The 27,317-nt window shown below is 41.8% G+C and overlaps 1 protein-coding gene across 1 annotated transcript; it reads left to right on the plus strand.

Moving 5' to 3' along the window:
* Window positions 1–27,317, plus strand: LOC122132983 (GTPase IMAP family member 8-like). The gene is made up of 9 exons (XM_042708124.1): window positions 1–134; window positions 12,704–12,786; window positions 21,754–21,954; window positions 23,601–24,302; window positions 24,755–25,555; window positions 25,759–25,944; window positions 26,177–26,357; window positions 26,679–26,808; window positions 27,291–27,317. Exons 1-9 carry the CDS (start codon window positions 1–3, stop codon window positions 27,315–27,317), a joined length of 2,445 nt encoding a protein of 814 aa, XP_042564058.1.

Here is a 27,317-nt window from a genome sequence, read left to right on the forward strand (position 1 = left end):
ATGCTAGGGGCGGTGGATATGATCCTCTGGCAGTTGGAAGCGGATGAAGAGGATGACTATCACATTGATGCCCCATACGACTACATCGATGCGGACACTGCAGCCCTTATTACACCAGCGATGGATACATGTTGGTAAAGGCATACAGGTTCTGGCCGTCATTGAAGCAGCACTCGCGGCGTGGTGGGTCCTGAAAAAACATAGCTGAAGACTACTACAAGATGGGGAATTATTCAGATCGAAACAAGCGCGCAGCTGAACATGTCAAGAGACGTGTGAAATATGAACTCTATGCACTGTTGTGTAATACTATAGTTAATGATTCGCAATATATTACTACAACTTTTACAGTGTCTAGACAGCGTTTGCTTGGTCTCAAAAAACAAATGTGTACAGCCAGGACATTATCTTCTGATTGGGGGGATATTATACATAGGGGTGCTAATGTAACAAGGCCGTGGCATATTTCATTACGGATCATTTTAGAACACCTGATCTTGGGTCATCAGGGTGATTTCAAGTTGGGTCATATTATTGTTGTATGTACATATGTTGTTGATATATGTACCACTAATCTAAGTAAAAGTAAAACGAGTGATGTTTACACAATAGTAGAGAGTTTGGTAGATACGCTGGTAGATAGGCGTTTTGATACATGTGTTACATTTTTTAAATATTTGGACAGTTAGACATTATTGTAAGGGTGTCTCTGTATATTTAATAAAATAAGGTGTTTGTATACGAGGCTGTGTCATTTGTTGCTAGATGTCTAACATGGCAGAGCTTCTGAAAACTGTGTACTACGACCCTTCAAACGCCGGTTCTTACGGTGGTCAAGATCGTTTGAAAAAAGCTGTTTTCAATGTCACAGGGGTAAAGTTACCAGCTCGACAAGTATCCGAATGGTTAGCGGGTGAAGAAGCTTACACACTACACAAAGCCACACGGATTAATTATAAACGAAACAGAGTTATAGTATACGGCATAGACAGACAATTTCAAGCAGATCTTGTGGATATGTCCATGTACTCAAAGGAAAATGACAACGTTAAATACTTATTAACGTGCATTGACGTATTTAGCAAATATGCCTGGGTACGTGTTTTAAAAACCAAGACGGGGTCAGAGGTGGCCCGTGTATTTGAAGACATTTTAAAAGAGGGTCGTGTGCCTCTGAAAATACTAACAGATCGGGGGAAAGAGTTTTTCAACAAACATTTTCAGAAAGTGTTGACTGAACACAGCATACACCATTTCGCCACAGGGAGCGAATTAAAAGCCAGTGTTGTTGAACGCTTCAATAGAACTATTAAAACCAGAATGTGGCGGTAATTAACATCTGTCAATTATAAACGATATATTGATACAATACAAGAGTTGGTATTCTCATATAATAATAGCCATCATCGCAGTATCAAGATGGCTCCTACAGATGTATCACTAGAAAATGAAGCACTGGTGTTTAAAACATTTTACGGCGTGAAGGATGTTAGTGAGCACACTGTGTTTAAATACAAAACAGGTGACATTGTCAGGGTATCCAAAGCCAGAGGAACGTTCACCAAAGGCTATGAACAATCATTCACGCATGAATTTTTCACCATAACAGAATGTGTACCTCGAAGACCACCGGTGACTATGATGGGGATATGATAGAAGGTTCATTTTATGAAGCAGAATTGCAAAAAATACATATTGACGGAGCTAAGCCATTTAAAATGGAATCTATTTTAGAAAGAAAAAAAGAGGGGTCTGTACATATGGTGCTTGTAAAATGGTTGGGGTGGCCTGACAAGTTTAACAGCTGGATTCCTGAAAAAGACGTGGTTAATATTTAAAAACCATGGTCCAGGGGCCCACCAAGTCATTGGTATCAGAGACGTCATGGATGACGAAGGTTTTTATGTAACCCTGCCCTGTAATGCATCTCAGAGTGTGTATAGCGACAATGAAATTTCCAAGTATCGGACTAATCTAGCTAGAGCCCTCCTATTGAAAGGGCAATGGGAGGTAGGGTTATGTGAATTTCAATACCCACGAACATGGGAAACATTTAGTTATGAAGATTCTAGGATAATTCTCACTGACAAAGTAAGCAAGGTGTCAACAGCCTTCATTCTACGTGCGGGGTATTACGCAAAAATCCCTGATATAGTTGATGAGATCAACAAGCATACAAACGCTTTTGGTGTGAAATTAGGTTATGATGATATTATCAACAAGATATTTATTGTTGCGAAACAGGAGATGACGGTAGTGTTCTATGGGAAGCTTAGCCGGATTTTAGGCTTCGATGCTGCAGCGGTCATCGATGCAAACCTGACCCCTAGCAAGGGTAGAAAATATGCTGATCATGTGGCTGATTTGTATGGTGGCGAATATGCATTATTTGTATATAGTGACATCATAGAGTACCAAATTGTGGGCGATCATTTTGTGCCCCTCCTAAGATGTGTACAAATAAGCGGTAAGAACAAAGATACAATCACTATCAACTACGACAAACCACACTACGTACGTGTCTCTAAAAGGCATATCAGCGATATAGCCATTGAAGTCAAGACGGTTTAGAATTACAACGTGCCTTTTAAGTACGGGAAGGTCGTTGTAAAACTGCATTTTAGACCTGTGAAACAAACACATCATTTTTAAAAACAATGAAGCCCTTCAGCATATCCGCGGACCCTCAGCGATATGTAGCCTATTATCATAACCAGGCCGGCGGCTTTATGCCCGGGTTTGCTGGTGGTACCACCATGTATGGGGCAGGTCTTGGGGGCTTATTCAGGGGTCTTTTTCGTATGGCTATGCCTCTATTGAGAAAAGGCATCGGTATTGCTAAACCACATCTAAAAGCTGCTGCTAAAAATATTGTCGGTGATGTCATATCTAGGGTTGTGACTCATCGTGGAGACCAAACCCAGGATGGTTCAGGCATGTTGGTTATGAGTCGTACCAGAGCGAAGAGACCTCCAGGGGTGAGGCGTGTCTCCACAACAATAAAAAATAAGCGCAAGCCTAAGAAACGCTCAGTGACTAAACGGAAGACGGCTGGTGCACAACGTAGAAGCGCGAGTGTTAAAAAGAAGTTAAAAAATATATTCTGATTATGGCTCTAATACATGGCTTGTCTGAAGAGTGCGTTAAGTCGGAGCTAGATTTATTTACAGTACCTATGACACAAACAACGATTGAAAAAACGACTTATGTTGAGATAGCTCCTATAACAGCTTTGTCGGATACATCGCCCCTGGAATTTTTCATTGCCGGGAATGGTGATGATTATATAGATTTGAATAACACACTTTTGTATACACGGATCAAAATCACAAAACCGGATGGCTCGAATATTGATGCTGCCGCCAAGGTGGGCTTAGTAAATTATCCTGGGGCCACAATCTTTTCACAGGTTGACGTCTCATTGGGTGATCGACTGATCTCACAGGGGTCAAATACCTATCCATATCGCTGTATCATAGAATGTCTAATGAATTATGACAAGTAGACTATGGAATCAAGCAGACCCCGTAGGAGCTTACAGTGGGCTGCGGAAGAGAGCCACATTCACAGCAAACAGTAGAGTTGTAGAGCTATTAACGCCTATCCACAGTGATATCTTTTTTCAAGAAAAGCTGATGTTGAATAATGTGGATATCAGAATCAGATTGACCCGGGCAAAGGATGAGTTCTGTCTAATGAAGGCTGATGATGTGGCTTATAAAATTAGTATGGTTTCGGCGTCACTATTGGTGAAAAAAGCCTCTGTATCAGCAGCTGTAAGACTGGGACACGCGCATGCCTTACTCTCTGCAACAGCTAAATACCCGGTTGACAGGGTTTATCTAAAGAATTTCTCAATACCCACTGGTACTAGGGTTGCCAATCAAGAAAATCTCTTTCTGGGGACATTACCCAAATCTATCATAATAGCAATGGTTGATAATGATGCATTTACAGGTGCCTATGATAAGAATCCATTTGCCTTCAAAAATTATGATTTAGAATTTCTGGCTCTATATGTGGATGGGTTGCAACATCCAGAAAAGCCTTTACAACCCCAGTATTTACAGGGTGCTGCTGTGCGTGAATTTTACCAGTTGGCCTTAGCCACAGGCAGACATTTAAAAAATAGGGCCATGGTGATAGATCGTGAAGATTTTTTAAATGGCTATACCCTATACGCTTTCAATCTCTCACCTGACGAAGAGTGTGGTCAACACCTCTCATTAATTAAGTCGGGTAATATCAGATTAGAAACACGGTTCAGGCAGCCGCTACGCAGCACTATACATTTAATAGTTTATGCCATATTTGATAGTATAATAGAGGTGTCAAATCGTAGACAGGTCCTCATTGATTATTACTGAGGTCATGAACACCCTACAGCTATCGGCGGTCATGGCAAAGTTTTCCAAAAACACCCACTTCCTTGGGGTGTTAGCATGCGATCAACTACCTCACAACCCATTACAACATCTACCCGTGTCGGTTATAATCAACACCCATAGCTCAGACCTGTCTGGTGAGCATTGGCTCGCTGTATACATAACATCTACCGGCTCCGGCTGCTTTTTCGACAGCTTTGGTAACAAACCAAACTCACAACTGTTCCCCGTATCTATCTACAAATTTTTAAAAACTAACTGTTCTACTCTACAATTTTCAAACAGACAAGTGCAGGACTATGCAGCCATCACATGTGGCGAGCATTGTGTCTTCTTTATCTATAACATGTTGAATGGTTTAAACTATGCAGATGTGATGTCAAAATATTCTCATGATTTGTTAAGAAATGATAACATGGTCTCAACATTTGTGAAAAAACTACAACCCTGTAAATGTAGTTCTAATATGTTATGCTGTATCCAACATGTACAAGATGGTGCAAAGTTTTCTAACCAAATAAAACAATGAAAAAAGACAAAGACAATAGCAACAGTTTAAGGCTTTTTATTGATGAAAAATGAACACAAACATGACAAAATGCATAACAGGGTTAATTGCTATATTTAGTGTTATACACAGAATGCATATAATATCTGTATTTACATTTATATCACAAAGTTTTTATTTTTATTTTTTTATATTCATTATACAATACAAGTACACACAATCAATACATAATTAAAACTTCAACCACCTCGAAATATCTACATCAGGTGATAAAAACTCTGATCTCGCTAAAACTCTAGTAGGCGTAACATAATTGGGTGTTACAGGTCTTTTCAAAGATTCGACCAACTGTTGAACTTCCCTATTAGGAACTGTGGACAATGGTATATTTAAACTGGCCATGGCTCTCAGAAATGTATCCCACCCCCGAGGCCTACGTCTAATCTTCTGAGGTGCTGTGGCACTTTTTACCAAGTCAATTATATGTGTACCCGGTACAACCACCTTGCTGAGAACAAACTCACCCAAGTCATTCCAAGATGCTGTATCTTGAGTCAAGCATTTTCTCTAATATATGCTGGGCATTCTTTTTACACCTCAATGGTATAGTTTTTAAAATATCTACAATCTTGGGATCATCATCCAGACCACTATTTGTAACTGTGGCTTTTAAGGGTGTAACGAGACCCGTGTTTACAGGGTCTTGGGGTAGAGTTAATTTGAAAGTATTTGTCTCGAGAGCCCCCTGTTTAACCAGTGCCAAATATCTCTGCAGCAAGGCACTATACAGTTTAGCTTTTTCATGTTGTTCCATGTCAGTCCTACTCAACACATTTTTTTATAGATGTATCCAACTCGTTTTCGACACTGTCTTAGATTGGTTGGTGTTTCATTATGCTTTAAGCTATCCAACTGTTGCTGCCGAACCAAATACATTTTCTCAGCATACTCCATACCTTTAACCACGTCTTGAGGCAATGAGGCTAGTTATGAATGGTATTGCCACACTCAGTAGGGGGAGGATAAAACCACCCTGCTGGTTAATAGTGCGCCTCTTCTTGCGTACACCAATTTTCTTATCAGCTATAAGCTTGATCAGTGACTTCTTTTTTACCAATGTTTTATATTGACCAGTTGTGAGGGGTATAGTACCTCGGAGGATATTCAATGCCACTTCACATAGAGACAGGATTAACTCATCTGATCCTGTTTGTAAAATGACCCGCCGCTGGTGTGGTTTAGCTTTAAGTAATTTTTTCAAAAGTCAAGTTTCGCTGAACCCGCCCAGACATGTCTGTATTTCACCTCTTTTTCTGGATATAGACCACCGGATGCAATGAAAGCAAATCTGTTCTGAGCCGAAAGGAGTCAGGTGTCTTAGTTTTATAATCAGCCATGAGGTAACCATGTGGTTTCTCTGTAGCATCTTTAAAACACTCCATAAAATATTGTGTATTACCAGGGTACATTTGTCTAGCCAAGACGGACACTTGAGCGTTATCCCGTACATTCTTGAACAATATTAGATAATTTGTATTTAGACTAATAGTCCGGCTGGATTTACCTTGAAAAAATAGATTCTGTACCAGATATATCACACTGAGATTACGGTGGTGTACAAATTGTGTAAATGCAACCTGGCCATTACTACTGGCATCTTTCATAACATCGTCAATAATCAGCAAATTGTTTTTGGAGACCGGTAATAACACATCATCTAGCGCTTTAGGTATGCCTTGTATGAAATTAATGGGTCTTATTTTCAACAGTTCATCATAAAGAGGCTGCCAGCAGTTATATATATATATACACAATGTTATTAATTTTATTACAAATCACACGGTCAGCATACATTATCAACATTTTTACAAAATATGTTTTCCCCGAGTTGGACGGGCCACTGATCATACATGAGAAAGGGTGTTGCAGTCTAAAATCAAAATTGTTAACATCAGTCAAACCAGTATTAAAGATAGCCATTTTAACATACCCACAAACAATTAGTATCCGTATGGTAGTGTTGAGTAGTCAGGACATAAAACCCGTTTGTTGTACACAACTCTGAAGCGTTTAACATCTACTTTATTTCTTAGAGTGAGCTGTCTCTTATTGCGCACAATGCTGTCAGAGTGTGCTAGGATGTGGTGTGTGCTGTTGCGATTGATCACGTGATGATCAACCAGGTCAATCAGTGTATCTAATCTGATGAGTTTAGAATTTTCAGCATTAAGGGTTATACCTTTGGCCTTCATGCATGTCTTCCCCAGGGCCGTCCTGTAGCCGTATGTTTTCGGCCCGCCAGAACAGAACTCCACGATGTGATCCCCTACAGCCAGTTCATCTGTGAGATCCCCTAAATACGGCCCTAGTGGTGGTTCCCAGTCACCGTCTTTTGAAACAAGCATCACACTGTCGGTGTCACAGTACAACACTCTATCACCTAACTTATCCATAACATCATACAATTCAAGACGGGCGTGAGCCGTGGTAAACGCACCAATGAATACATTTATGTTGGAGGTCTGTCCCCCAACACCATCAGGATAACGCCACTGCACCAAAGCCACATCCTCCGAGACAAATGAAAAATGACATATTTCATACTCATTACCAAATATATGCTTTGCAAACTGTTCAGGGTCTTTCAAAATCTCCGTGGTGGGTAAATTCTCACGCGTAGAAAACCTCCTCCACAGAGTATTTAAAAGTAACTTGCTAATCGTTCTACAGGCGGGGTTCACAGATATCTTTTGGGGGTTCAACCTAATCCCCTCCTTCTCAAAATAGTTGTCAACATAGCCCTGTTTCTCAACCTCCGACGATACATGGGCCGGGTACCCAATTTGTAAGCATTTGTCCTACCCCCAAAGAGACTGTCTCTCGGCTTCAACCGCTCTGGGTGTATGTATGTAGTCATAAAATCCACCACAGAGACATCATTCTGCTTGGCCACCTGCCACTCACACTCCCACATAACTTCCACCTTTAAACCATAACCCTTAGACAGTGTTTCTACTTTGTCATCAAAGTGTTTTCTCAGGAGGCTGTAAGGTACTTTTGACAGGGGATGGATATGGTGAGCCTTGTATCGGCAGTCATGCCCGTGATGCATACACCCATTAAATTCCAGAGCAAATCTCTCACCAGCCTGCTCATAATAGCCATCTAGGTAGTATTTCCCAAATAAGACCTTGCCATCGTTTAGAGCATGACTAACCTGGACATTTCGCTGAGCTTTCACAAATTCCAGCCATTCAATTGACACATTGGAGAACGCCTTATGCTGGTTAACGTATGCATTGTTATGCGTCAGGGCCAAGGTGTCTCTGGGTAGGAAGTGTGTCTTATTGTCACGGCAGCTAAGGCCGAGTAAAACAGGTTTGGAACCAAAGGCAGACAAAGGCAACAAAGTATCTTCAAAAGGAGTATTTTAATAAACCTTCCAGCAGTATGAATGTCTTTCAAAAAACAGAGGCAGGAGATCCAACAGAAAAAACAGCAAAGCTCAGAAGATACAAAACATGGGGATCTCAATGAGGCATGGCAGGCAGCATAAGACAGAAACATAAAAACTCACAGGCCAGGGCTAGATGCACAGTCCAAATTAGTCCAATAAAACCCACAAAGGGTTAAATCCAAAATCCAAAGGAATCCAGGCAAAAACAGACAGGCAGGAAAAATGCAATAGGAAAACGTGGCAAGAGAGGTGTCCAGGTAAGCGAAGAGATAATCCAGCACTGAATGTTCTTCAGAGCACGGTTTAACACAGGCAGTGATGAGGTCCAATTAGACACAGGTGTGTGACCAGGCACAGGGAAGAAACGAGGCTTCATTAGCAACAGGAGTGTTAGGCCAGGCACAGGGAAGAGATGAGGTCCAATTAGCCACAGGTGTGTTAGACCAGGCACCTGGAAGAGTCAGTGAGTTAAGCATGGCAAACCTGAAGCGGGGAGAGAGAGGGAGAGAGAGCGCGCGCGCGCACACACACACACACACACACACACACACACACACACAAGACATGGGGCACATGACATAGAAAACATGGATCTGGCTCAGATCGTGACACTTATAAACAGCCATACAACACGACGGTAGGGTGATTTGATTAAAGGGGTCTATGGCAGTAGACTCCATGAATTCATGACGGTATTTGAGACATGCTTCACGCAGCAAAACCACATCATTTCTGCCATACGCATACAACTCCTTTTGAAAATCAAACGTCATCATGGATACCATTGTACCAGACATCAAACACCGATCTATCCTTATCAGACATATTCCCATAACCATAGTATTTCTTATCAGGATAGGCCCCCACATAGTCATTGTTGTCCTTGGTGTTGAAGAGATGTGGAAAATACCCCTTAGCGCTAGTGGCCAGGTTAAAGGCAGCGGGGGTGTTAGCCAAACGCATAGGGATGGACGAATAACTGTCTATGAACCGCTGTTTAAAGCGTGCGTCATACATATAGGTTACTCTACACCCCGTCATTATCACCTGGGGGGTGACACCCATGTTGGTGAAATGTTCCAACAGCAATATGTTATCAAACCCTGCGGCATTATGTGCCAGCCATGTATGACCAATATACTTGGAGCATCTAAAATGGTTTAAAAGCCTGGGTACACAATCATAACCCTCAGCTGTAAACTCATACCCAGCACCGGTTATGGCGCAGGCAAAATTAGCCATGTGTTTACCACCTTCAAACCGAGTCTCCAGATCAAAAAAGATGAACTTATTATCCGCCTTCTGTTGTTTGAGAGGTTGTATGAAACAACTGTGATTGTCATCAGGGGTCAGACGCTGTCTACAATGGTGACATACTGCTTCAGCGCAGGTATGTACTTTGGGGTTCTCCACACACACCTGATAACGTCTGCTACAATCCTTGCAATATTTAGTTAGGTCACAAGGGGATGCTAAAAAACCTGAACGACAGCGGGGCACTGCTTGCTTGTGCTTCTGAAAACAATAATTAGATTTACAATATCGGCTACAATCACTACAGTGTATAGAGACCCCTTGCATCCTGTGACAGTCATGATCATGACAGACATCGCATGTGTATTTACAGCTATGGTGTGTACTAACTTCATACCCCCTGTAACAAAACTTGCATACATAAGGTACACCCTTGAACCCCTTCAGATTCAGAATCCCATGATAGTGACCGTCATGTAAGTAAAAATGAGCTGTTCTATCGTGCGGCGTGTCATTACCCTGATAATGCATTAATTGACCATCATGATCCCTGTAAAAGACAACAACTTTAACGTTGAACGCTGTCTCAAATTTCCCAACATCAGTAAAACATATCATCTGTTCTGGTGTGAACCCCACACGTCTCTGCATACCTACTGCAATAGACTCTAACCTAGCTGTTGTGGTGTGTGGATTTAGATAATTTGCTAAACACAGGGCAAAGCAGAGATTATTAGAACTATTAAGAGGTGAGAACAAATGGATCCTATTCTTCTTAATAACCTCATCGTGAGCCAGATCCCGTAATTTTCGACGGGCTCCACCGTGTCTATTACGGGCGATAGCTACGGTTAGCTCTAAACATTGATCAGTCATGATGGATGTATTACTCTGTAACACTCTCTCAATAGCTCAATAAGATGATGTAAACCATAGCCATTTACTGGGGTCAACATGACATTCACGTCACCTGTAAGACTAGGCCCCCTCAGTGTGATATTAAGGATACCATTCTCACCAGCCAGTATTCTTGACACATCAACAATATCAGCCAAAGTATCATGTATATGCACCATATACATATATACGCTGCCATATCTGTACCCACAACATCCCTAAAGTTTACCAACCTATGAACCATCATACTGTTAAAACGCGGACGACCCTCAATACGATAGTCACCCACATAACCCCCATGTCGTACCAACGCCTCTATGGCTACACTATCCAAATTCTGCCTGTTATACACAATAGGGGTATCAGGTCTTGCCACCCCACCACCCCTCTGTAAAACACTGGGTACATCCACCACCACCCTACAACAATCAGTACTAGTCGATGGTACAACAACAGCATCTACCACCCCAATAGCTACACCCTGTCTGTTGTGCTTGTCAACTAAAACAGGATTGAGACACGGTCTATCGCCATCCATGGGTATCATACCAACAATGTCAGAGCCCACAGGCATAGCAGCTGAATCACGCTCATTGGGGGCCCTGGGTACAACATTATTGGTCACTGAGGCTGCATCAGTAGCTGTCTGTGTATCATACGGGTCTGTGTGATGCATGTTGTTATCAGGCCAATGGTTGTTAAGCACTACATTCAACTGATGGACATCTGCATGTCTGTTTAAACTATTACCAACGTCAGAACCGCCACTACCATCAACTGAACTATGTTCATTGAGGCCCCCGTGTACAACATTATTATACACAGCAGTTTCATCATCCGTTGTATGTCCATCATATGGGACTATGTGATGCGTGTGATTATCAGGCCAATGGTTGTTAAGCATTATATTCAACTGATGGACATCTGCATGTCTGTCTAAACTATTACCAACGTCAGAACCGCCACTACCATCAACTGAACTATGTTCATTGAGGCCCCCGTGTACAACATTATTATACACTGCAGTTTCATCATTCGTTGTATGTCTATCATATGGGACTATGTGATGCGTGTGATTATCAGGCCAATGGTTGTTAAGCACTATATTCAACTGATGGATATCTTCGCTCAGGGTAATTATGTTACCCTGGTTTGGATCATCACAACGCTTACATTTGTTGGTGGACAACATATTTATGTCACAAGCCACTCAATTAACTACCAATAAAGATACTAATAGCACTTAACCAATAATATAGACAACAGACAGAATATTTAAAAAGTATAAACCCTTATTACCCAGTTTAAATGGGGGAAAACATGGACAAATATACAATACAAACTATTATATGGGGAAAATCATATAACCAAGCACGATACAATAACACCTAACAACTGGGAAAAAAAACATCTACCCAACACAATACAATATCACATAACACCTGTGGACAAAAAAATAGAACCAAATACCCTGCAATATTACATAATCTGTGGAGGAAAACATAGACCCAAACACTACCATATTACACATTACCTGGGGGGAAAAAAACAGAGCCAAACACACTCCAACATTACATAACAGCTGTGGGAAAAAACAGAGCCAAACACAACTAACAGTACACAATAGCTGGGGGAAAAAACATAGAGCCAACCACAACACCGCGCAGACAACACCTCAACAACTCATTGTCGTTTTCAAAGCTTTTAAACAACGAGCTAGAGCAGCCCAATCTACAGTGCTAAGATTGTTTACCTCTATGTTAGCAGAGATTAACCTATTCAATGTTAAGCCCTGGGCATCCACTTTAGCATTGACAGTATGCATTTCCTTAACCATTACAGATTTAAAGTCTATTAATTCACTAGTCCATGTCGACTGTTGCGCTCTCATGTCACCACGCATTTCTACCACTATCTTTTTTAAATCCCTTGTTTCATTCACATCTGTCTTTATACTACGCACCTCATGCATCAGATACTTCACATGTGATGCTAGCTGTCTATCCAAACGCCTGGTAGTAGCTACACTGGTTACACCCGCCACATTACAGTTTTGAATAAGGCCTTGCCCATACCTCTGATTATCCACGGGGTTCTGTGCCTGTTGGTGTTGCGTCGCGCTGTTTGTTGTGTTTAGTTGCGATATCAGTCCAGAATTATCGTTTGTAGTTGTCTGCACACTGACGTGTGTCCCTGTTGTAGGCGCAACCACTGCGCCGTCACCAGCGTTGTTGACCACCCCGTCACGGTCTTAGTGATCGTTCTCGACTCCTGGTGCTTCAGCTGTGAGCGCGCCACTGTCCCAGTTGAAGTCCGCTTGATCCCAAACAGCTACCTCACTGTCTGTCCACGCGCAGAAACTGGTCAGCTGGTCTGGCAATTCCACGATATCGCTACTTCCACAAACCACCTTAGGTATTTGGATTTCTGAAAATAACAGTGACAAAGGCATATGATCAACACTCCCTCTAAACACCCACACGCTTATAGCTGGAACCCCATTCAAATAGTATGGCTAGCCATCTTTGGTTAGATGCTAACGGTTAAATCAGCACCCAACTCACCCGGTACCAGCTCGTCAACCACAATGATGGTGTTAGATTTCTTGCTCGGCTCAATGGTGACTGGATCCGCTGAGCGCCTCTTCAGGGACAAACGTGGTGGCTGGTCATCACTCATTAGCTGCTCCATATACGAACCAGGTTCACCCACATCGTCTGAGAGCTCTGCTAACGCGGTTAATGCTAATAGTAAACAGAAAGCACGTTAGTACATATAACATATAAAGCGCCTTTTTAATAATCTTACAATCTCGTATCAGACCATTGTAGTGCTTACATGAGTTTGCATCGTCTCCATTGTTTTAACTATACAAGCGTGCTGTAGGCACGCCGCCGTTGATGGGATCTGTTATTGATAAAACCACATGTATTAGAATGTTAAGCATAACTTATTTAAATAGTTTTGAAGTAGGGAGAAGACTTACAATATAGATTGGCTGTAGATCCACCATATTGCGGTGTGATTATAGATCCATGCACTGTAAAAAGAGCAGGTTAGCTATTAGCTGTAAGCTAAATGTTTTTTACAATCATGTTAAAATGCATTAATGTCTCATACTTACATAATTGGTCGTGACTTGTAAGCCCTTCACCTATGGCCAGACCAAAGTATTCGGCATCTTCTAAAAATTAAACAATAAGCCTGTATATTAAAGAAAGGCATTAACATTTCTGCAGTATAAAACCCATAAAGACTTATATATAATGTAGGTACTACACACGAACACTTTAACTCACCCAAGTTGAGGCCAGCCATGTTGAGGTTATTATCTTCTTTGGAGTCTTCCACTTCTTTCAAAACCACGCGTAAAATGTACCAGTTATTTCACGATGTTTATACCCTGTTAACAACCCTTCTGCATGACCCCTCCCTGATCTCCTCAGGTAGGCCATAGCGAGGGGGCGACACCCTCCTTCTAACTCAGAGCCTCGCCCCTTACGAAATAACAATCTTCTATTAAACATACTTTTTAAAAAAACATTTAAAATAACGCAAACTATTCTTTTTTTTTAATTTTTTTTTTAAGCGATCCTTTTATTTATTTATTTTTATTGGGATTTTCAGATAATTATACAGCACAATATACATTGTTGCATAATTGGTGTAGTCAAGGTCAATATTACATAGACATAACAAATAATAACATACACAATAAAGTCAAGGTTATCAGAATGCCCACCCCCCACCCAAAAGTAACTAAATATATATAAATAAAAAAAAATGGACAAGACAACACAGGACTAGGCAATGAGAACACAGGATGATTGTTCCTACAGAGCTGACATTTTAAGTTGAGCAATAGGCATGCGTACAGATGATTTACATTGCAGGTAGCTGGATTTTATCTCTGACATGAGTGATAAAAGGGTTCCACAACTCAAAAAACCTTTTTACAGAGCCCCTTAGTGAGTGTTTTATCTTTTCTAGTTTAAGAAAATACAGCACATCTTCATCCAGTGTGTAAAAGTGGGAGGATGGGGATCTTTCCACTTGAGTAAGATTAAACGTCTGGCAATAAAAGTCACAAAAGCAATGGAATCTGACTGTTTTTGACAATTTAAGTTGGTCTGGGGAGGCACCAAAAATGGCCATGAATGGGCAAGGACTGATGGTTATACCCCCACCAATGCAATCTGAGAGAACTTCAAAAACCAAAGACCAAAAGTTTTTAAGTTTGCTGCAAGCCCAAAACATGTGGGCATGAGTAGCAGGGGATAAATGGCATCGACTGCAGATGGGACTGATGTCTGGGAAGTGTCTTGAAAGTTTTAGGTTGGTCCAGTGTGAGCGGTGTAGAATTTTACATTGCATCAGGCTGTGCCTAGCACAAATCGATGAACCATGTACTCTTTGCAGGATAGAGAGCCACAAATAGTTTGTAATGCTTTCACCTAAATCAGATTCCCAATCGGCTTTTAAAGATGGAAGCAGTGAGTGGCGCTCCTGTGTAAACTTGTTGTATATTATGGAAATGATCCTCCTAAATGAGTCAGGTCGCTCTACAAGCACCTCAAATGGGTTGCATGGTGGCAGTGCTGGAAACACCGGTAGTGTTTTACGCAGAAAGTTTCTGACCTGAAGGTAGCGGAAGAAGTTACTTTTGGGGAGGTCAAATTGGCTACAGAGCTGGTCAAATGAGGAAAGAACACCGTCAGAGTAGAGGTCATAGAAAGATTCAATACCTAATCTCTGCCAATTCAAAAATGACATGTCTAACAAGGAAGGTGTGAAAACATGGTTTGAATGGATAGGAGCTTTTAAAGATAAACTTGTCCATCCAAAATGACGACGCATCTGTTTCGAGATCTTTAAGGTTGATCTCACTATCTTATTTTTGGTAAATGCCGTTGGGGATTCAGAGGTGGAGGAATAGACCAATGCTGGCAAAGAGGAGGGTAGGCAAGATAAAGATTCAAGAGCACACCATGATGGTGCATCAGCACCTGGATCCTCATACAGCCAATGTACAATTGGGCGTATATTAGAAGCCCAGTAGTATGCAAGAAAATCTGGAGCTGCCATACCACCAAGACATTTTGGATGTTGTAAGATACTTCTCGCTATGCGGGGAGCTTTGTTATTCCATATAAAAGATGAAATGACAGAATTTAGTTTTTGAAAGAATGATTTGGCAATGAATACAGGGATGCATTGAAATAGATAAGTGAATTTGGGAAGAATGTTCATTCGAATGGAATTAATGCGGCCTGCAACAGAGAGTGGAAGGGGCCTCCAATGCTCAAGGTTAATTTCAGTCTGTTTGAGGAGAGGTGAAAAGTTGGCAGAAAAGAGGTTGGAGAATTTATCCACAACATTGACACCTAGATATGTAAATGTATTTGAAACCTTGAAAGGCAGAGAACTGGATGTGTATTGATGGGCGGCCTCATTAATTGGAAACAATTCACTCTTCTGTAAATTGAGTTTATAGCCTGAGAGATGATGAAATTTATCTAAAATGTTAAGCACATGTGGAAGAGATTGGGCTGGGTCTGAAATGTATAAAAGTAGGTCATCTGCATATAATGAAACCTTTTGTTCCTGACCCTCTCTCATAACACCCTTTATCAGTGAAGTCTGGCTCAGAGTAAGAGACAATGGCTCAATGGCCAAAGCAAAGAGCAAGGGTGATAGTGGACAACCCTGTCTTGTACCACGGCCTATCTGAAAATATTTTGAAAAGGTGTTATTGGTACGAACTGAAGAGAGTGGAGAGGTATATAGTAGTTTAACCCAGGAAATAAACATCTTGCCAAAACCAAACTTTTCAAGGGTGTAAAAAGGTAGCTCCATTCAACCCTATCAAAAGCCTTTTCGGCGTCTAAGGACACTACAACTTCTGGAATGGGGGATTCAGATGGGTGGTATATGATGTTGAATAAACGCCTCACATTAAATAATGAAAATCTGTTCCTGATGAAGCCTGTTTGGTCAGCTGATATAATGTCAGGTAAGATTCTTTCCAGACGACGGGCAAGGACTTTTGCTAAAATCTTTTCATCCACGTTTAATAGGGAAATAGGGCGATAGGAACCACAGCAGTGAGGATCTTTGTTCTTCTTCAGAAGTAGCGAAATTTGGGCAGATCGTAAAGTTTTGGGAAGAATGCCTGAAGCAAGAGACTCCGTGAACATGTTGTGAAGCAGAGGAATGAGCTTCGCAGAAAATCTTTTGAAAAACTCAGCCGGGTACCCATCGGGCCCAGGGCTCCTCCCACTTTGTGTAGCCAAAATAGCTTCCCCCACCTCTTCTGCAGTGATTGGTCTATCAAGATTTTCAGCTATGTCCTCTGATAATTTTGGTATGGAAAGATTAGCAAAAAATGTTAACAGGTCATCAGTGGTAGGTTGCTGTTCTGAAGTATAGAGTGATACATAAAAATTCCTGAAAGCGTTATTAATTTCTTGGGGGTCCCTAGTAAGGCCACTGCTTGTGTTGATTTCGGCAATGACTCGTGAAGCAGCAGATTGACGAAGTTGGTGTGCCAAAAGACGGCTAGGTTTATCACAGTGCTCCTAGTAGGTGTGTCTAGATTTCAAGATCATTTCTTCCGCATTAATTGTACTGAGATTTTCAAATTCTGTTTTGAGGAGGAGCTTCTCCTTATACAAAGCAGGGGAGGGAGATTGAATGTTTTGACTTTCTAGACTCTGAATGCGGTGCATTAGATTAGTGAGAGTAAAAGACATATAATACAGTTGAGTGAAATACAACACTGCAGTATATCATAAGCCTAGACATATAACAAATATATAAAAAAAAAAAAACACATAGTCCCACCCCGCACGTACACCTCCCTGAACTCGGTGTAATTATCCCCATAAGGAAAGTGAACATTAGATCGATCCGTCAGTCACTAGTAACTAAGAGAAAAAAAGGCATACTGAGGCAAGTATCCAGTACAGTTAACAGATAAAAACAACATAAGAGTTTAAATTCCCTCATTTTCCTCCAAATAAGCATTGGAACTGAACATTTAAATGTTATTAATTACAGCATCAGAATGACCGAAAATTCAACTGAATTTAACCATCAGAGCCAACGCTAGCTCACTATCAAGCTGCAAACAAAGATGTTCCTTTTCCCCAGGCAGAGTGATGCAAAACTTCGCAGGCAGACGAAATCCAAAGCGAGCACCTTTGATAGCACGTAGCCGCTTCCTCACATCCCCGAATACAGCCCTCCTTTTTGCTTCGGCGGCGGTCAGGTCGGGAAAGATGTAGATGGGACGGTTGTTGAAGTAGATAGACCTCAGTTGGCGTGCCTGCCGCAGAATGAGTTTGCGGACCTGAAAGTAGTGCACTCTTATGACAAAGGCTCTCGGAGGTTGGCTAGGCTTTGGTTTGGCTTGCAAAGTTCTATGAGCCCTGTCAAGTAGGGGTTTCTCGCTCAATTTAAGCACATCCCGAAGCACACTGGAGACAAATTCAGTCGCCGACACCCCTTCTAGGTCCTCTGGAATGCCCACGAGTCTGATGTTATTTCTCCAGGATCTATTGTCCAGGTGTTCGCACTTAAATTGTAACTCCTTGAATTGGTTTTGGAGTGCCGTTACCGTTGCCTCGAGAGCAGACATAGAGTCGCTGGTAGTGGTAGCTGAGGTCTCCAGATCTTTAAGACGGCTGTCTTGTTACTCTACCGTTTTCTGTAAGCTGGTTACAGAGAAGGTCAATTCCTCTCTGACAGCAGCAATATCAGCCTGTACTCCGCCAACGGCCAGATCTATTTTGGAGCAAATGTCAACTTTCAGGGAGGCCAGCGCTTTGACTAGCATGCCAGCCGTTAGCCTATCACCATCACTGCCTTCAGTTAATTCCTCCGGCGAGCCAGCATTAGCACCACGAGCCCCTGCTTTGTTGGACGATTTACCAGTCGGTGGCTTCATAATTATACTTTTAGATTCGGTCAGTAAACGTTCAAGTAGTTAAGAAGATGAAATATATCAATGTCTGAGGTAAAAAGTAAATATAATCTGTTTAAATTCGAAATGAGAAAAGTTGCCTCTCAGAGCTTGCCAAAAGATCGCCTACATTGCTCAAACGCAACAGCGCCCCCCTAACGCAAACTATTCTTAACTTATAGTTATAGCATAGAGTTTATCACCTTTCTACCCTTCAGAAAAAACTAAACATCTAATAGCTGTTGATTACATATACCTGTACAATGTCCTTTTAACAACATATAACAGACAAACCTGGCAGTTAGTAATGACCCCCGTTTTATCCTGTAAAACACATACTGTATACCCGAGCTTGTAAGGGTCTTTGGATGAAACCAGCTGGTGAATGACCAAATATAATATACATGTAAACTAATCGTGTGTCTGGGGGTGGTTTATTGCTATTATAGCTTATTTTGTTAAGCCCCAATGGTTTATACTCTAGCTGTATCCTTTATGTTTAACACAGCTAGAACTTCTAAAACATTATCACCACCGCTATTTGCACCAGGAGCTAGTGGGTGAAAGTCAGTATTCCTACCCTTATACATATGTCTCACGACTATAGTTAATAATAGACACTATTTCAGAGAAGCCTCTATCTGTGTGTGTCTGTGTGTGTATGTGTGTGTGTGTGTGTGTATGTGTGTGTGTGTGTGTGTGTGTGTGTGTGTGGGGGGGGGGGGCGCGTGTGACTGCTTGATACATACAGACACCGAGACATATTTATGAGTAATTAACCTTTGAAGCTACCAACCCATGTGTACTGGGTGGCTATCCACACTTCTCAGCACTCACAAACTCACACATCAATGGGGTCTTGGTTATCTATGACAGACCCCATTGTTTCACCCCCCATGGGGGGTCTATCAACCAATGCTCACACCTGTTGACACAAACCTTTGATACAAGCCCCCGCTGGCGCTATACCTGCCTACTATCAACCAACCCTCAGACATAACCACAATATCATGGTTCTGACCCATCACCTGGGACATAGGGTGGGGGTTCCCGACAGTGGGAACCGGTAGGTAGAGAACTCGCTTAGTAATCACCAGATTGCTAGTTTGATTCCCTGTCGAAGTGTCCTTGAGCAAGACACTGAACCCACTGCTCCTGATGTGCATTGTGCCATCAGTGTAAATGTAAAATGTGTATACATCCTTGTAAGTCGCTTAGGACTGCTAAGCGTCTGCTAAATGGCTAAAAGAATAAATGTAAAATGTAAATGGTTAAACCAGGGCACAATGGCTTGTCAGAGGACAATGGGGACCTGTCAGAAATTGACAGCTGATCAGATATCAACCAGATGACAGGGTACAGATCCATCATCTATGACATCTTTATCACACATTTATTACCCCTAATCAATCATTTTTGACACATAGTGTCAAATAAAGACTACTTGCATTAATATGATGGTGCATGATGTTCAGTGTCTTTAGCAGTGTCATGATGTCTGTTTCCAGGTGGTGCTCCACATATCTCAGACATGAGGATTGTACTGCTGGGAAGCAGAAAGGAGGGGAAGAGTTCATCAGGAAACACCATCCTGGGAAGAGAGGAGTTTGATACCTCAGGAGAAACAGCTGAGTGTGTGAAGAGAGAGGGAGAAACAGCAGGGAGACAGATCACTGTAGTGGAGGCACCCGGATGGGTTCACACTCATTCTGTAATGAACACTCCTGAATGTGATAAACAAGAGATTGTCCTCAGTGTGTCTGTGTGTCCTCCAGGACCCCATGCTGTACTGCTGGTCATTGATTCTAATCAGTCATACACTGAGGCACACAGAAGAGCAGCGCAGGAACACCTGGAGCATCTGAGCGAGAGAGTCTGGAGTCACACTATAGTGCTGTTCACCCGTGGGGACCGGCTGGGAAACACAACCATTGAGCAGCACATCGAGAGAGAAGGAAAAGCTCTGCAGTGGGTTGTAGAGAAATGTGGGAACAGGTATCATGTTGTAGAGAATAACAAGAGCGATGGTGGCCAGGTGACAGAGCTGCTGGAGAAGATAGAAGAGATGGTGGCAGCAAACAGTGGAGAGCACAGTATGGATGACCCTCCTATATGTCAGTATATATTTTTTTCACATGTTATGAAAATTCCCCACTTGTGATTTGCATAGACATTTATTGAAGTTTAACATCATATGAATTACATTGATGATATACAGATTATATGGAAATTCATCATAGTGCTATAATCTTGATTGACTGTTACTGTTATTAATTCCATATTTTCACTGTCTGTACAGTTGGAGAATGCCTACCTGATGACTACTCAAGGGGATATCTTGGATCTGACTCTGCCAAATCAGGACTTGAATCTGAGCTCATAAAGTCTTTTAAGCAGCTGAGCGCTGCTGCCTCGACTCAACACTTTGGACAACAGAAGCTTCCCTTGAGCCCATGTGCTGAGGAGGGCGGTAAGTGTAATTTATTTTTTATTTTTTACAAGTTAACTTCTGTTTGAAGTATCCTCAAACGTTTTTCCATTATCAAATACGAATCAGTAAAACTCAGTTGCTCAAATCAAGCCTTCATAAAATGATACATTACTCATAAGCACATTGAATATGTAATGCTTATGTAACCCATATCCATGCATGACAACACACATAGGATCATAGTTCATTTGACAATGTGGATGATTATTCTGCTGCAGTAAAACCATAGGCAGGTGCATTAATATGATGTTGCATGATGTTCAGTGTCTTTAGCAGTGTCATGATGTCTCTTTCCAGGAGGTGCTCCACATATCTCAGACATGAGGATTGTACTGCTGGGAAGCAGAGGGAATGGGAAGAGTTCATCAGGAAACACCATCCTGGGAAGAGAGGAGTTTGATACCTCAGGAAAAACAGCTGAGTGTGTGAAGAGAGAGGGAGAAACAGCAGGGAGACACGTCACAGTAGTGGAGGCACCCGGATGGATTGGAAATAATTATGTAGTGGACACTCCTGAACGTGTTAAACAAGAGATTGTCGTCAGTGTGTCTCTGTGTCCTCCAGGACCCCATGCTGTACTGCTGGTCATTGATGTGGTTCAGTCATTCACAGATACAGACAGAAGAGCAGCGCAGGAACACCTGGAGCTTCTGGGTGAGACAGTCTGGAGTCACACTATAGTGCTGTTCACCTGTGGAGACTATCTGGGAAACACGACCATTGAGCAGCACATCGAGAGAGAAGGGCTAGCTCTGCAGTGGGTTGTAGAGAAATGTGGGAAAAGGTATCATGTTGTAGATAATGACAAGAGTGATGGTGGCCAGGTGAAGGAGCTGCTGGAGAAAATAGAAAAGATGGTGGCAGGAAACAGAGGCCTTCACTTTGACTTTGAAGCAAATGTTGTGAAAAAACTGATGATGAGGAAGAAGGAAGATGAGAGAAGAGCAGAGGAGAGGAAGATGAAGGTGCAGAAGCACAGAGAGACTCTCAGATCATCAGGTGAGAGAAATGTTCAGCTGTCGACCTAGAAATGTGCATACCACTTATTTACTGTATTCATTCTCTCTCGGTCTCTCCCTCTGTCATTCTCTCTCTATCTCTCTGTCATTCTCTCTCTCTCCCTCTATATATCTATCTATGCCTCTTTAAATACAAATACATACATACATACAAGCACCCTCCACACACACACACACACACACACACACACACACATGTTCATACTCATTCTTGTTTGTAATATTTTTTATACAAATAAGGCAACTGCTACTGAATCTCCCTCATTGTCATGAAACACAAAGCAATCAACCCTAAAACACATCTACATGCATGAAAACACACAAGATCATAGTTCATTTGACAATGTGGATGATTATTCTGTTACATTAAAACCATAGGCAGTTGCATTAATATGATGTTGCATGATGTTCAGTGTCTTTAGCAGTGTCATGATGTCTGTTTCCAGGTGGTGCTCCAACTATTTCAGACATGAGGATTGTACTGCTGGGAAGCAGAGGGAATGGGAATAGTTCAACAGGAAACACCATCCTGGGAAGAAAGAAGTTTGATACCTCAGGAAGAACAGCTGAGTGTGTGAAGAGAGAGGGAGAAACAGCAGGGAGACACATCACTGTAGTGGAGGCACCAGGATGGATTCGCACTGGTTCTGTAGTGAACACTCCTGAACGTGATAAAGAAGAGATTGTCCTCAGCGTGTATCTGTGTCCTCCAGGACCCCATACTGTACTGCTGGTCATTAATGCGACTCAGTCATTCACAGAGACACACAGAAGAGAAGTGCAGGAACACCTGGAGCTTCTGGGTGAGAGAGTCTGGAGTCGTACTATAGTGCTGTTCACCCAGGGGGACTGGCTGGGAAACACAACCATTGAGCAGCACATCGAGAGAGAAGGGCTAGCTCTGCAGTGGGTTGTAGAGAAATGTGGGAACAGGTATCATGTTGTAGAGAATGACAAGAGTGATGGTGGCCAGGTGACAGAGCTGCTGGAGAAGATAGAAGAGATGGTGGCAGGAAACAGAGGCCATCACTTTGACCTTGATGTAAAGATTATGAAAGAACTGTTGATGAGGAAGAAGGAAGATGAGAAAAGAGCAGAGGAGAGGAAGATGAAGGCGCAGAAGCACAGAGAGACTCTCAGATCATCAGGTGAGAGAAATGTTCAGCTGTCGACCTAGAAATGTGCATACCACAGCTCTTATTTACTTAATTAATTTTCTCTCGGTCTCTCCCTCAGTCATTCTATCTCTCTCCCTCTATCTATCTATCTATCTATCTATGCCTCTTTAAACACAAATACATACATACATACATACATACATACATACATACATACATACATACATACATACATACAAACAGCCTCCACACACACATAATCATACACATTCATGTTTGTAATATTCTTTTCTACACATAAGGCAACTGCTACATGATCACTCTCATTGTCATGAAACCCGAAGCAATCAACCCTAAAACACATCTACATGCATGAAAACACACAGGATCAGAGTTCATTTGACAATGTGGATCATTATTCTGCTACAGTAAAACCATAGGAAGGTGTATTAATATGATGTTGCATGATGTTCAGTGTCTTTAGCAGTGTCATGATGTGTGTTTCCAGGTGGTGCTCCACATATCTCAGACATGAGAATCGTACTGCTGGGAAGCAGAGCGGAGGGGAAGAGTTCATCAGGAAACACCATCCTGGGAAAAGAGGAGTTTGATACCTCAGGACAAACAGCTGAGTGTGTGAGGAGAGAGGGAGAAACAGCAGGGAGACACATCACTGTAGTGGAGGCACCCGGATGGATTAAAAATAATTCTGTAGTGGACACTCCTGAACGTGTTAAACAAGAGATTGTCGTCAGTGTGTCTCTGTGTCCTCCAGGACCCCATGCTGTACTGCTGGTCATTGATGTGGTTCAGTCATTCACAGATACAGACAGAAGAGCAGCGCAGGAACACCTGGAGCTTCTGGGTGAGAGAGTCTGGAGTCACACTATAGTGTTGTTCACCTCGGGGGACTGTCTGGGAAACACAACCATTGAGCAGCACATCGAGAGAGAAGGGCTAGCTCTGCAGTGGGTTGTAGAGAAATGTGGGAACAGGTATCATGTTGTAGATAATAAGAAGAGCGATGGTGACCAGGTGACAGAGCTGCTGGAGAAGATAGTAGAGATGGTGGCAGGAAACAGAGGCCATCACTTTGACGTTGAAGCAAATATTGTGAAAGAACTGATGATGAGGAAGAAGGAAGATGAGAGAAGAGCAGAGGAGAGGAAGATGAAGGTGCAGAAGCACAGCGAGACTCTCAGATCATCAGGTGAGAGAAATGTTCAGCTGTCGACCTAGAAATTTACATACCACAGCTCTTATTTACTTCATTCATTTTCTCGGTCTCTCCCTCTGTCATTCTCTCTATCCCTCTGTCATTCTCCCTCTATCCCTCTATCTATCTATCTATGCCTCTTTAAATACAAATACATACATACATACAAGCACCCTCCACACACACACAAATACATGTTCATACACATTCATGTTTGTAATATTATTTTATACACATGAAGCAACTGCTACAGGTTCTCCCTCATTGTCATGAAACACAAAGCAATCAACCCTAAAACACATCTACATGCATGAAAACACACAAGATCATAGTTCATTTGACAATGTGGATGATTATTCTGTTACAGTAAAACCATAGGCAGGTGCATTAATATGATGTTGCATGATGTTCAGTGTCTTTAGCAGTGTCATGATGTCTGTTTCTAGGTGGTGCTTCACATATCGCAGACATGAGGATTTTACTGCTGGGAAGCAGATGGGAGGGGAAGAGTTCATCAGGAAAAACCATCTTGGGAAGAGTGGAGTTTGATACCTCAGGAAAAACAGCTGAGTGTGTGAAGAGAGAGGGAGAAACAGCAGGGAGACACATCACTGTAGTGGAGGCACCCGGATGGATTCGCACTCGTTCAGTAGTGAACACTCCTGAACATGTTAAACAAGGGATTGTCCTCAGTGTGTCTCTGTGTCGTTCAGGACCCCATGCTATACTGCTGGTCATTGATGCGAAAGATTCATTCACAGAGACATACAGAAGAGCAGTGCTGGAACACCTGGAGCTTCTGGGTGAGAGAGTCTGGAGTCACACTATAGTGCTGTTCACCCGTGGGGACCGGCTGGGAAACACAACCATTGAGCAGCACATCGAGAGAGAAGGAAAAGCTCTGCAGTGGGTTGTAGAGAAATGTGGGAACAGGTATCATGTTGTAGCGAATAAGAAGAGCGATGGTGGCCAGGTGACAGAGCTGCTGGAGAAGATAGAAGAGATGGTGGCAGAAAACAGAGGCCATCATTTTGACTTTGATAGAAAAATTATGAAAGAACTGAAGATGAAGAAGAAGGAAGACAAGAGAAGGGCAGAGAAGATGAAGATGGAGAAGCACAGAGAGACTCTCAGATCATCAAGTGAGAGAAAAGGTTCAGCCGTCGAACCAGAAATGTACTTACCACAGCTCGATGGTGGCCAGCTGCTGGAGGAGGTGAAAGAGATGGAAAGAGGTGGTGGACAGAGTATTGAACACCCTCCTAAATGTCAGTATATATTTTTTTTCAAAATTCCCCACTTGTGATTTGCAAAGATGTATATTTAAATCTAACATCATATGAATTACATTGATGAAATACAGATATTATATGGAAATTCATCCTTGTGCTATAATATTGATTGACTGTGCCTGACTGTTATTAATTCCATATTTTCACTGTCTGTACAGTTGGAGAAGACCTACCGGATGACTCCTCAAGGGGAGATGCTGGATATGACTCTGATAAATCAAGACTTGAATCTAAGCTCATAAAGTCCTTTAAGCAGCTGAGCGCTGCTGCCTCGACTCAAAGCTTTGAACAACAGAAGCTTCCCTTGATACCAGCAGATAGAAAAGCATGTGCAGAGCAGAAAGGTTAGTGAAAAGTTTTTTATTTTTTTACAAGTTAACTTCTTGTTGAAGTATCCTCAAACGTTTTTCCATTATCAGATACGAATCAGTATAACTCAGTTGCTCAAATCAAGCCCTCATAAAATTATACACTACCCATGAGCACATCAAATATGTAATGCATATGCAGTTGTAAGTGGTACAGTAAATGCGTTTGATGTATAATCCTTTGTTGTTATGAACCCCCTTCTTTTAGTCTTCGAAAGAAAAGTTCCATTTGTGGATGTGTCGACAATATCTGTAAATGATGATGAACTCATCGGACGTGGCTCCTATGGAACAGTTTACAGAGGATCATACCAGGGAACTCCTGCTGCTGTCAAGAAGATAAAAATAGGCAACAATCCAGGGCTTACAAATGAATTTATTATACCTGGGTAAGACTATACGTATGTGTGTTTACATTTGTACATACGTCTTCGTGTTTTACATTGAAGTGGGACTTGTACCCTATGTAAATAAAATCCATGCCATTGTGGTAGTAATCGGTAATCTAATACAGTTCATACAAAATCAACCTGAAGCAGTGGTTGTTACGCATTTTATTTAACAGTCATTCTGGAGAGAATTAAAAAAATTATTTAACAAAATATTAAATACAGTATAGATATGCTGCCTGAATGATCATTAGCCCTCAGTTCTTGTATTGAAAGTGTTATTACATTAAAATAGAGTCTTAGTTTTAATTCTTTTTTCAGGCGTTTGTCTCACCCCAACATCGTACGGATGATTGCTGTAGCCAGAAGTGAGACACACGTCCTCATTGCTAATGAGTATATCCATGGTGCCAACTTACAGGAGGTTCTTTACAAAGACACTGCCATCAAGGTAGTGCATCATCATATTGGGTGTTTGGTGAAATATGTAGAAGGTGCTAGAAAGTTAGAAAACCCCTTAGAGATTCCTGAAAATCGGCATAAATATGACCTAAAGTGTAATCAGATCTTAATCTAAGACATTAAAACTGATAAAGAGAAGCAATTAGAATATTCATTCACAATAGATGTAATACATGCTACTTCATTATTTATTTAGGACTAACTGATCCCACATTAATTGACCATAGGGTGAAAAAGTATGTGAACCCTTTCTTCCAATAACTGATGTGAACACCTTTAACAATCAGTGAGCTTTTGATCAATCCTGCACAACAGTTGGGAGGATTTTGGCCTGTTCTTCCATACTGAGGTACTTGGTGATGTTAATGGGCTTTTTTGCAGGACCCCTGTCAGGGAAAAGACCCTAAACAGTTAGTTAGCAGATTAAAGACACCACCCAGCATGTAAGTGAACTGGACTGTTTACGAACAGGGCCCCAACAGAGAGCAGACCCCTTGA

Source organism: Clupea harengus, chromosome 7 (assembly GCF_900700415.2).
Source record: "Clupea harengus chromosome 7, Ch_v2.0.2, whole genome shotgun sequence".
In the NCBI taxonomy this organism is placed as follows: domain Eukaryota; kingdom Metazoa; phylum Chordata; class Actinopteri; order Clupeiformes; family Clupeidae; genus Clupea; species Clupea harengus.